Source organism: Hyposmocoma kahamanoa, unplaced genomic scaffold, assembly GCF_003589595.1.
Source record: "Hyposmocoma kahamanoa isolate Upper Pololo Valley unplaced genomic scaffold, ASM358959v1 63, whole genome shotgun sequence".
NCBI lineage: Eukaryota > Metazoa > Arthropoda > Insecta > Lepidoptera > Cosmopterigidae > Hyposmocoma > Hyposmocoma kahamanoa.
The window spans coordinates 10,424,015-10,436,673 of record NW_020653851.1 but is presented as its reverse complement, the minus strand read 5'-3'; the positions used below and the strand labels follow the sequence as shown (position 1 = coordinate 10,436,673).

The 12,659-nt window shown below is 35.3% G+C and overlaps 2 protein-coding genes across 2 annotated transcripts in view; both read left to right on the top strand.

The window, feature by feature from the left end:
• Window positions 1–12,659, top strand: part of LOC113229958 (dynein heavy chain 8, axonemal-like) — a 102,851-nt gene that overhangs the window by 55,386 nt on the left and 34,806 nt on the right. Inside the window, exons 45-55 of the mRNA XM_026463655.1 lie at window positions 955–1,077; window positions 1,241–1,358; window positions 1,863–1,958; window positions 2,035–2,141; window positions 2,728–2,891; window positions 3,755–3,955; window positions 4,575–4,715; window positions 6,985–7,089; window positions 7,965–8,149; window positions 8,862–8,995; window positions 9,130–9,261. Coding sequence (XP_026319440.1) covers window positions 955–1,077; window positions 1,241–1,358; window positions 1,863–1,958; window positions 2,035–2,141; window positions 2,728–2,891; window positions 3,755–3,955; window positions 4,575–4,715; window positions 6,985–7,089; window positions 7,965–8,149; window positions 8,862–8,995; window positions 9,130–9,261 — 1,506 coding nt within the window. The remainder of the gene's footprint in view (window positions 1–954; window positions 1,078–1,240; window positions 1,359–1,862; window positions 1,959–2,034; window positions 2,142–2,727; window positions 2,892–3,754; window positions 3,956–4,574; window positions 4,716–6,984; window positions 7,090–7,964; window positions 8,150–8,861; window positions 8,996–9,129; window positions 9,262–12,659) is intronic.
• On the top strand, window positions 9,425–12,601 carry LOC113230187. The gene is made up of 2 exons (XM_026463996.1): window positions 9,425–9,802; window positions 11,314–12,601. Exons 1-2 carry the CDS (start codon window positions 9,643–9,645, stop codon window positions 12,054–12,056), a joined length of 903 nt encoding a protein of 300 aa, XP_026319781.1. The 5' UTR covers window positions 9,425–9,642; the 3' UTR covers window positions 12,057–12,601.

Here is a 12,659-nt window from a genome sequence, read left to right as displayed (position 1 = left end):
TACTTTTGAGGTCGGTTTTGTTTGTACTCTGTACTGAGATTATTTTATTGTTGGTCTTTTCTGTTAACGATTGATGACATTTATAAACGGTATATCTTTTGATATTGATCTTCTAATAAATCTTGGCTGCTTGGTTGCGCGCTCTATTCAGTAGATTATGTTAGGTTAGTTAGTATACGAAAAAGCATCACGAGCCGACCGAGCGAAGTGAGCGCGTTGCGGCAACTTTTTGTCGTTTTTTTTGTGTTTCCGAATATGTTTTCAGGTCAAATTGTATTATAATTAATACACTATTAGTATACAAATATGCATAATCAATATTTACTTACTTTTAAAAATTAGAATCTAAATTTTATATTTCATGCTGATTTGTCTAAGTCTAAGGTTCAATACAAAACTATAGAAGTTAATACACAAATCAAATAGTTTTCACGTAGCTCAGAACAGATTAAAATATCCATTGTTTAAAAAAACTTCCTTCCTTTTTCTTTTTTTGAAAAATCTTTCATAAATCATCTTTTTAATGATTGATCCTTTTTCTGTTTCAAAAAAAGAAAAAGGATCAATCATTAAAAAGATGATGGTTTAGATTTTTTGCCTGCTGTTTTTGCAAATTTAAAATTGTCATTTAAATATATGCCTTTGTTTTTTAAAAGCAAATGAGTATAATAAAATTAATTCGCCAAATTTGCTCTTAGTTAGAGATAACTAAGAGCAAAGATGGCGAATTCATTTGACTACTCTGAATTGTTTTGGAAAGTAATTAAAATTATGAATTCTCGCGGCCGCTACTCATTGGTAATAAAAGTAACGGCTCTTTACGGGTCAGTTGTGATCGTGGAACCTGTAACTAGCTCGAAACGTAGATTTATTTGAAAAAACAAATATACGCGGTTTTGGATCCGAAAAGATAGTTATTTCCAAAAATAATGAAATGGTTAAAATGATTTCCAGAGGATTATTGAATCATATGTGGAGAAAAGAGTAGGCATGACTTACGGTCCACCTAACGGAAGAGCCATGACTGTTTTTGTAGACGACATCAACATGCCTGTTATTAATGACTGGGGAGATCAGGTGCAGTGTACATGAAAACCTATTTATCATTTTCGAGAGTCAAATAATTCTTCTACCCTTGTTGTTTTTCATTTTTGACCTAGGGGGTAATCCCAAACATTAATTTAAAGACTTTAGTTTTTAATATCAAAGCTAGTCTAGTAAAATATGCGCATGTTCACAGGTAACAAACGAAATTGTACGACAAATGATGGAATGTGGCGGTTTCTACTCTCTAGAGAAACCGGGAGATTTCACTACTATTGCAGACATACAGATGTTTGGCGCCATGATTCATCCTGGTACGTATCTATATCATGGGTAAAAAGTGGTATACCGATCGCTTGACTATGTTATTTAGACCGATGATACTTAAAATGATTTATATTGGCCCCCGGATTCTACTCCAAATAAAAAGAGGTCCATGTCAGAGAAAAGGAAATAATGTGTTATTATTACTTTTTACAGTAGTACTACTGGGAAAAACTGGCCCAATATGACACCTACAAAGACCTACTATGAGTAAGTTTATTGGGATGAAAACTCCCAGTAGTACTACTGGTAAGACTACTGGGTAAGACTACCGGGAACAGGGGAAAAAAACAGTGAGGCGCATGAGACGTCCACGAGAGTGGAACCCATTTAAACAGGTCGTGACCAAAATGTTGACTTTCCATGAAAGGAGTAACCATATCGTTTTGACGCTTTATGCATTGGTTATCGTGGACATCGTGTAGAGTACAATACAATATAATAATTACGACAGTTTGTTGTAGTTCAATCAAACAATTATATATCTTTTTAAGGTGGTGGACGCAACGACATTCCTCCTCGACTTAAGAGACAGTTTAACATTTTCAATTGTACTTTGCCAAGCACCATTTCTATGGATAAGATTTTTGGTTAGTGTCCTATGTTGTGAAAAGCATTGAAATTTAATAAGCCTGAAAGTAATTTGGATTGAAACCTTTGCTTTAGAAACCATAAGTTCTGGATACTTTTGCAAGACGCGTTTCGATAAGAAGATTGTAGATTTTATGCCGAAACTTGTTCCTGTTACGCGGGTTATTTGGCAACAAACTAAGGTAAGTCAGGGTTTCTGTATCTATAAATTCACTTTTTACTTCCATCATTTCCTTAGCAACCTCATAAAATTTTGAAAAAACTCATCATTGTGAATCATTGAGTACATAACTCGTTGTTGTAAATGAACAATTAAAATTACTTCAATCTCTTTGACCTTACGAAGAAGTTTTAATTTAGGAAAGAGATCTTTTAAAAACGGTAGAGAACAGAAGGGGTAAATGTTGGACAATGAATTTGTGAGGGTTAATAGTGGAGGGAAAAATAAAAGGAAACAGAAAAAGAGTAAGACGAAAAGTGGCGTACAGCGATCAAATAATCAAGAACGTTAAAATGGTAGCTACAAAGAGGTCAAGGAGTTGGCTATGAACCGAGACGAGTGGAGGTGGCAACATGGACAGGCTCACCTGGCTCTTAAATAGAATGATGATGATGCTGCTCGTATTTTACGCAAAGAAAACCCGTTGGTTTAATAATATACTGGAGTGAGGTCACATTCCTTCCTTTATTTACGTTATTTTCTGCTCTATCTACGTTATTCATTATTTAGCACATACGTGTTTAGGCAAAAGCAAGTTTTAATTACAGACAAAGATGTTGCCAACGCCAGCTAAGTTTCACTACGTGTTTAATTTACGTGATTTGTCTCGCATTTGGGAAGGTATTCTGTTTATAAAAAGAGAAGAGTGCACGACTATCAACACTGCCTTGAAACTGTGGTTTCATGAGTGCTTGAGAGTGATTTCTGACAGGTGTGTACTTATTTATAGTACCAATTAATTTTCGTTGCGTAGTTGGGTACAAAGATATGTCTTGGTTCAATAAGGAAACTGCAACGTATGTAACATTTAGATACGCGAGTTATCAAAAGGTTTTGCAACAATATCCCAACTACTTTAATGGTTTTATAGGTTTCTTTAAAATGTAACGATCCTAGCATGCTCTTAATTAACACATAATGACCAATTATTTAACCGACTTAAAAAAAGAGGAGGTTCTCAACTCGACTATTTTTGTGTGTGTGTATGTTACGCGATTACTCCGACTTTTGTGAACCGTTTTCGATGATTCTATTTTGTTGGATAGAAGGTACCTCAGTAGTGATTTCATTGAAACTTGTAGAAAATTTTCCACCTTTAAGGGCGGCAAATTAGGGGATGTATCCAGTTTATTGTATTTCATCCAATTTCGGTTGTCTCACAACCATAAATAAAACGTGACAACAGTAGTAACTGCAATTATCTGTCGTAACGTTTTTATAGTACCGTTTTATTTATCGTCTGACGACGGTCGTTCTAGCTCTTCCCATTGTCTTGACAGTCTGTCGTCGTAATGTCAAAAAATCGTGAACGACAGTTAATCGTGTATGTGAACAACTTCATATAAAATATACAACTCACGACACTTTAAACTGCACGACTATCTAAACTGCACGACTGTCTGTCGTCACGACATAATGGGAACGCGCTCTTACATATTATACCTTGAATCAGAAGGTTTTAATCTCCTGATTTTAAGGTATAGCATGATGTGGTCATTTCAAAATCTATGTGCATAAAAATTTCATGTTATATATTTACTATCTGTGTAAGCAAGTAAACAATTTCGATTTTAGATTTACCACATACGAAGACAAAGCGTGGTTCGAAACAAACTTTTGGACGACTGCGACAGTGGAATTATCGGAGTATGTTAACGACTTCCCAACAGAAGAGACTTACTTTGTTAACTTCCTCCGAGAGCCCGCCGACCCTACAGGTGACGAAGACGAAGAAATTAGCACCGATGCTCCGAAAATTTACGAAGAAATGCCCTCGTAACTATAAAATTAACTTATACCTTATGTCAATATTTTAGTATCAATATAATACTAGCAATAGAATAGAAAAAATTATAGACATGTATTTTACTATTTTGTTTTTGTGAATTAACACTTAACGCCTTGACTTTCAATTTTGGCTCAAATTAATAGGTAGTGAAATAAGACAAAAATCTTAGTAGAAAATAAAAATATGCGTGTTAACAAATCGGCCACGACCGCACAAGTTAGAAAAGCTTAACTCTATTATAAAAACTCAAAGTTCAGTATCCCATATATCCTTGCTATAGGGATAAGTAGCAAAGGAATTTATTTATGTATTATTTACATTACAACTATTATTTATTACTGTTAGCGCTTAGAAATATCTAAAAATCATAAGACGCACGCCCGCCAGTTCGTCGTCCCTTTTATAATTCCTTCCAACCTCACTCAAACTATGCGATGATGTCAAAAACTAACTTTTAAAAAAAACTTTAAATCAGAACGAGACGTGAAGACATAAACAATGAATGCGAAAAGGTAACGCTATAAAGACTCTTACATGAACAACTAAAAAGTTTGCAACAATGCGACATGTTTGCGCTGTATATTTGAAGTGCTTTTAAAATTACAGGTGGGAAGTCATTCTGACATTTTTGCTAAAGTTTCAAGACATATTCAATGAACAAGTTCGAGGCGCACATTTGGATTTAGTGTTCTTCCACGACGCTATGGTCCACTTGTTTATAATATCAAGAGTCATAAATACACCAAGGTAAGTTTTTCGACTATCAAATAGTACTTTTCTACTCGTCTAGGTACTTTAAATTTCATAAGCCATGCCAGTTCGCCTATGGTACTCGCCAATGAGCTGAAAAATTTCGTTGGAGTTCTGTACACAGCACTATAATGAGTATTTATAGTACTGTACACGGAATTGTAATGAGTTTCAAAAAAGAACTTCATATTTTTGTTAACTAAAATATCAATTAGGAAGCTACTCAAACGCTATACTATGTCATATTGGTTTTGGCCTAAATGCCTAGCAACAGGGCCGTAAATATTTGTAAAAAAAAAGATTGGTTAAAATATAATTGCGGTACTTGGCCAGTTCTATACTATCTGTTTGTTTTTTTGTGTAGCTTTTGTTTGGCTTTCGTTTAAATATATGAAGATGCTGTTTGGTAGAACCTTTACCTGCCCTAATAAATGGGTTAAAATCATTGACCTACCAATAAATAAACGTCGGGTTATGGGGCATTAAAATCGCATACAGAGCGTCAACAGTCTTTGTTTGTTCAACTGACAGCGCGGTTGACAATCATGCAGTACCATATAATAATAACTTGTAAAAATTACAGTAAAGTGTAAAAACAGGATTTTGTATCATATTTTCACTAAACAAATATATTGTGCTATCATAGTTCTCATTTAAAAGTGTATATTTTGTACAGTTTTATAGTATTTAATTTATATATAAATGAGTCGTAAATATAAATTACAAAAGCACACAAAATAATAAATTGCTAACTGCCCTTTTTCTACACATTGCATGCGCAAAAGATGGAAAGAGATCCATTACGTTAATTTCAAGAAGCTTATATAAACTTCTTGGTCCATTTTCAATTGTTCGAACCACAAGCGATTGAAATATTTAGAACAAAGAAACTATACAGTCGCTTTGATTTTAATCTTATTTTTCAAATGATTTTTTGTTAAACGTTAGTAATAACTAAGAAAACATTGTTGAGCTCGTTTTACGGCTTGGGATTAGCTGCTATCAGAAGTCAGGAAATACATTTGCCCGAAATAACGTTAGCTCATTTTCATACTGTCTAATGTATTTTTTTAGGAATATTACAAAACAAGAGCTAATTTTGTCTTTGTGAAAAGCATCCAAATTATGCGAAAGCGTAACGGTTTTATCATAAATCAGTTTTCTAAATTACGGATATTTGAGTTTACGTTTAGTTGGAATATCGGTATATTTCTTATAGTACACGCTTATTTTCGCATTTGTGGTAATATTTGTATGTATGTATCGGCCCAACTCTTTATTATTTCTTTAAGTGAATTTGTACAACTTTCGACATAATAATGTATATAAAAATTAATTAATATTTACGATAAAGGCAATTACTCTTGTGTTTAAGTAATTTTCAGTCGAAGCTAAATATGGTGCATTTTGTTAAGTTTCCAGTAGACGCTGAATATGATGTTTCTTGGCCCTTAAATTTTTCCAAGCAAAATTAGGCAGTACTGCAATGACGTTACAATTTAAATTAAATGTTTTAGTTTTTTATATTTCGCTACATGTTACTACGTTTGTGTAGGTTAATTTCAGACATTTTTTCGTGGGTTTTGTATTAGACCCGATGTCCATTTGTTGGTAGGTCAATGGTTAAAATTTATTAAAAACAAAATTGAGTTTGTTGTTATGGATTGTTAACAAAATATCCATTAAATATTGGTTCTATTTCATAATTTTATTTACTCGTAGAAAAAGTATTGTGTGCAATCATTACATAATTAGGTCTTAAAATCTAGTACGTATTACTTTGGCCTCTCGGCAAGCCTCGTGGCCTAAACACGGTGCTCGACTTTAAGAACCCTTATTATGCAACGATTGCATAAAATATTGTTATGCATTGATTGCTCAGATAAAATAAATTTTAACCCGTTTATTTCACCATATAACCCCTTCATATAGTACCACCGCACCGTACCGGTTGCAAGATTTGTAGGCCAATTAAACAAATCAGGAGGCAGCAAGGTGCAAGCAATTTTAATTACCAAAAATACGAGGTTTTTTTTCTGAAATTCATGGACCTGTGTACAGGACTCTAATACTCATTATAGTTCTGTAAGCTAAAAAGAGCGCTTTTATGATATGGTTTATGAAATTATTATTGACAAACTAAAGAGTGGAACATAATATTATAGCGCCTAGTGAGCGATGCATATAAGAGTGAGGATTTAGTAAGTTACTAATTACACATTGTAAATATTAAATCGTGGAAGTTTTTATCAAAACTCGATTTCAGAGGCAATGCTTTGCTAGTTGGTGTCGGTGGTTCCGGTAAACAGAGCTTGACAAAACTTGCATCACACATCGCCAACTTTACCTTCTACCAGATTACATTGACAAGGTAAACAAAGAAAACCTATTTTAACGAAAACAACAAAGTTTAAATAAAACACTTCTAGTTATTGTTAGCTTCATGTTATGACTGACGAAAATGTAAAGTCGGACAATTTCTAACTGAATCAAGTGTTTCGCATTCATATACGCTTAACATAAGAAAGGCACAAATATTATTTGACTGAAAATAAAAAATCTAAATGGAGTGTTTCAAATTCGCGACCGAAAGAATTTTGCTGCGTTTCGTGGTATTTTGAGAATCTCTAATCACAATTTTGGGTCTTAACTATTTTGTTTTTTTATTTAACCACCACATCGTATTATCAACAAAAGAAACAACTGAAGAGTGAGTGTCATTTGCTGCCCTAAACAGGGTACCAGGGAACCTTATCCACAGTTCTGCCTCCGTGGCCGAGCGGTTACCATGCCTGCCACGCAGAGGTCCCAGGTTCGATTCCCGGGCCGGGAGAAATATTTGTATGGCCTACATTTATTTCTTTCGTGAGTTTGGGTGTACTTTGTGGTTGTCTATGTGTCCATGGCACCCGCAAAACAGGGTTACCCTAGTGCGGGGCCATGTTGAGTGTGTGGGTTGTTATTATTATTATGTTATTATTATTAGTTGTCCCCTCTGATATTACGCGGAAGAGAACATCTAGGAATTCTTATCCTAAAGTGTAATTACTGTATTATTACATTTTATATTGGAATGTGACTTTGTATGAATTATAATCACGAAGCATGAGTCTTGCTAGTATCTCTCTAGTTCATATTCGAAATTCTCCTATTTTTTCTTGCGGTCTTGTTTTTGGGATGAAATCCGTGGACATTGCTTGTAAGTCGCACGTGCTTACTAAGTTTAGAGCTCCTTTTCCACCACAGGACTTATAATGTCAACAACTTCTGTGATGACATAAAAGTACTTTACCGCGTGGCCGGGTTGGAGGGCCAAGGAATCACGTTCATATTCACTGATAACGATATTAAAGATGAACAGTTCTTAGAGTTCCTTAACAACATCCTGAGTTCCGGTGAAATTGCCAATCTTTTCCCTAAGGATGAAATGGGTATGTAATGTGTCAATGAAATTTACAATTTGTGAAAAATGTTTTCTTTGTTGAATTTGGCTATATTTATGGAATAAGTAGAATAACGAGAAATTTCAAAATGTTTAATTCTGTTAATATGAACATTAACGGAATTAAACATTTTGAAATTTCTCGTCACATTGTACGATTGAGATCATTCATCATTACACTTATTGGGGAAAAATTAATGATTTTTAAACAGATGAGCATATATTCACCAAACATTGTTATGAACCATCCCGATTAAAACCGCTCTAGATTAATTGATTCATTTCTGTGCTGAGATGCCACAGATTATTTCTCTCTTTTGGGCAATGACCTACCAACAAATGGACATCGGGTCTAATACAAAAACCACGAAAAAATGTCCGAAGTTGAAAACATGATAAAAAAAACCAGTTTTTATACTTCACTGCTGTAATTTGTGCAAGTTATTATTATATAGTACTGCATGATTAACAACCGCGCTGTCAGTCGAACAAATGAAGACTGCTGCGCGATTGACGCTCTGTATGCGATTTTAACGCCCTACAGGTGCGGACACTTTTTAGCGCGAACCCGACGTCCATTTCATGTCAGTAGGTCAACGCTTTTGGGTTAAAAATAGTAATTTTCTATCCCGTGTTATGTAGTCATTAATAAATGCCACCAATAATTCATGCATATTAATATCATATTCATTTTATTCTAGATGAAATGCTCAATGAACTGACTCCTATTATGAAAAAGTTTGCACCAAGAAGGGTACCTGTACCTGATGTGTTGTACGAATACTTCATTATTCGATCGAGGGCTAATTTGCATGTTGTTCTGTGTTTTTCGCCGGTAATAGCATTGTCCAAAATTACTATTATTCTTTTCGCTTTTCAGAAATCGGGTTTGAATCGATTTAATATCGAAAGTAAAAAAAAATCCATGTAAAGGTTTTTTACACATTTTTAATAGATTATGTTTCCCAGGTCGGTGAGAAGTTCCGCAGCAGAGCGTTAAAATTCCCCGGTCTCATTTCCGGCTCGACTATGGATTGGTTCCAGAAATGGCCAAAAGAGGCGCTAATCGAAGTAGCACACCATTTCCTTTGGGAATATCATGTAAGTAATTTTTATATATCACTTTATAAGTATTAAGCAGACACACACACAGAAATCTTAAAATGAATTTGATACCATTTCTTTGTACTATAAAGAAGTCTACTTTTCCATCGACAGTAAGTAGGCAAATGCCTTAGGTCGATATGACTAAGGGAGGTTTTATAGTCACGCGTTTCGGCAGCGCCGTCGGAGCGCGCGCGTTCGGATATATGGGGGTAGTTAGTAGCGTTTCAAACTCGCGCGGTTGGGCAGCGCCGTTCGTTGAACGCGTCCTATTCGCGCGGCGCGGTCGAACCGCGCGCCGCTCGTGCGCTTCTACGGCCATTGTGCGTTTTAGTCTGACGCCGTTGAGACGCGCCGTTAGGTTCTGTTGTGTACAAAATGAATTACATCGATACGGGACGAGTAATTGACGAAGTGCGAATTAGAAGATGTTTATGGGACCCGGCCGATGATTTTTATAAGAATAAGGACGCAAAAAATAAAGCCTGGGAAGAAATTGGAAAGGAATTGTGTGGTGAAAATTTCAATACAGACTTAGGTAAGAAACATTTATTAATAAAATCTTTTTTGTTACATACATGTTTACCGCTAGTTGCACAAACGATCTTTAAAGTTAATCCTCCATCCTCCATTAAAACATTCTATCACTTTTAGTGTTCAGTTCACAATAAGTGATATAAATTAACTTTAAAGATCGTTTGTCAAGTGTAACCGACGAGTCTGGTACCTTAATTAAGTCACATTAGCTACTTATTACCTAGTGTAAAATTAAGTGAAATCGTTTTGTCCGCCCGCGAATTTCAGAAATTCTAATCTATTTAAATATATGTATAAATCAATTGCTGTTCGTTAGTCTCGCCAAAATCGAGAACGGCTGGACCGATTTGGCTAATTTTGGTTATGAATTATTTGTGGAAGTCCAGAGGAGGTTTAAAAGGTGAATAAATATGAAAATTTTATCGATTGAGGCAGTACGACGTCTGCCGGGTCACCCAGTGAAAAATATTAATTGGGTAGGTAAATCAAATAGGCCACGACGATATTACTGCGTTTCGTTTCGTTCCATTTTTGAATTTCGCGGTAGGTGTCAACTATAAAATCAGAACACAGATCTATCTTGCCATGACACGCTACCAGTGGGTGATACGAAGTAATTAGCGAATATATCGCGTAATGTGTTTCCTGATCTATGATCTGGGTCGTTAATTAGATCAGTCAATCCCGTTATAGTTAATGTGTGATTAACGTTGTAGCCATCCCGTACTCTAATAAAATTATGCAATATGCAACAGGCTTGAACTATCTTTTTTGCAGTAGGAAAACTGACACTCATAGGAGTATGGAATACTCTGAATTTGTTGGACATTATTCCAAACGTCGACTCTATGTACCGTCTAGCACGACTTAAGCGATAATTAAATATTTTCTTTTTATGAGTCATGTTGGATCGCACATAAGGTCTCATCACATGGTTGGATATACCAAATGCACCATCACCAACTAATATGTGTGGTACTGCTATATTTGTGCCCGGCAGATGCTTTACACCTGGCAACCTCAAACTATTGTTCTGTAACTTTTGAAATAGTGAACTCTCTTGAAATATTGTAGAGTCTGAGTTTTTCCCGCAAGAACCTATGTTAATATAGGTGAAACAATAGTTCGCATCGCACATTGCCAAAAGGACGATAGAATAGAAATGTTTATAATTATAAAACATTGAGCCTCCACCTGCAGGATTTACTATACGTATGTGTTTACCATCTATCGCCCCGCAACAATTTGGAAAATTTGCATATAACTGAAATTCTTCACTTATGCGCTGCCACATTTCTGTAGTTGGTTCAGGTAAACATTCATGACGCAGTTTTTCCCATATAGTCGAACAAACTTCATCTACTATCTTAGCTACAGTAGTGATTCCCATTCTGTATGTGATAGATAAATCGGAGAAAGTACTGCCCGTTGCCAAAAACCTGAAAACAAAAAGTATTTTCATTTGATTTTAGTATATAGGTAAGTACCTAAAAAAATACGTTTTTATTGCAGAGAAACAAATACGCCATCGATGGAAATCAGCCAGAGATAATTATTTCAAAACAAAAGGGAATATGCGTAATACGCCATCTGGAAGCGCTGCAAAACACAAGAAGTATCTATTTTTCGAGCAAATGACATTTCTTGATCGTATTTCAAAAAATGAAGTTACAGAATCATTAAGCGATAATCAGTCTATCGTATCTGAAGATTTGACTGAAACAGCCACATCAGCGAATAACTTGAGTACTCCATCTCAGCTCCATAGACCACAGGAAAACACAGAAAATAGTCAAAACAAATGGAATCAAAACAGGAGAAATAAACGTAAATCAGAACAATCAAATTTTGAAAACGAATTAATAACGTTGCTTAACCAAAATATTTCCCCTTCCAACCTCAATCCTGATGATTTGTCATTTTTTGAGTCTCTTGGTCCGATTCTAAGTAATTTAAGTGCTTATCAAAAGCTGCAGTTTCGCTCAAAGGTTCTAGAATTACTTGTTGGGATTTCAGCTCCAACGACTACGACACCTAGCTTTTCATCACCAGAAAATAATGTTAATTCTAGTGTGAACGCAAATTCTACTTATAATTACACAACTCAAACATTGCCACTTCATAATTATAACTATGCCTATGCTACCACCTCTACACCTCAACAGCAGCTATATGAATCTGCAGTAGAATTATCAAATGTCGTATCGCCGACTGGCGATAATAACTCAAATTATCCTGATAATGAGGATCAATAAGGATATTAGTTAGTTTTTACAGATTTATTTTAAAAAGTTTATTACTACTTCGCAAAAATCAAAATGCTACTGCCTGGGAGGCAATGCCGCTCCGAAAGGGCAAAGTTGTCAGGTTGCCAGGCTTGGTGTGCCTGCTAGCTTGACGTCAAGATAGCAGGCACACTAACTTGTCACAATACTTTGACATAGACAAACCAACAAATCATTCGGTGTTCCTTCTAACTATACACACACAAGTGAACCTCACAAGTACTTGTCAATTTTTATGGTAGAACAAAAATGTTTGCACTGACCAGAAAAAAAGCAGGTAGCCTGCGCCGAGTTTCTATCAAAATAGCCAAACCAGCAAGCGCCAATCGGCGGCCGGCAGCTTGTAGATCGGCGCATGCTACCCACTTTCTTTCTGAACACGCTTAATGTTATGAATAGCTTAGTTCTATAAATCTGCATCTATATCGAGTTGATTTGTCGGCCTAGTATTGATCCTCATTAACGGCGTTAGCGATTAAGTATTAGCTACAAACTAAGACTGATTAAAATGAGACTATGATTCAAATGAGACTGTGATTAAAATAAGACTGGATTTAAAATAAGTCAATGATT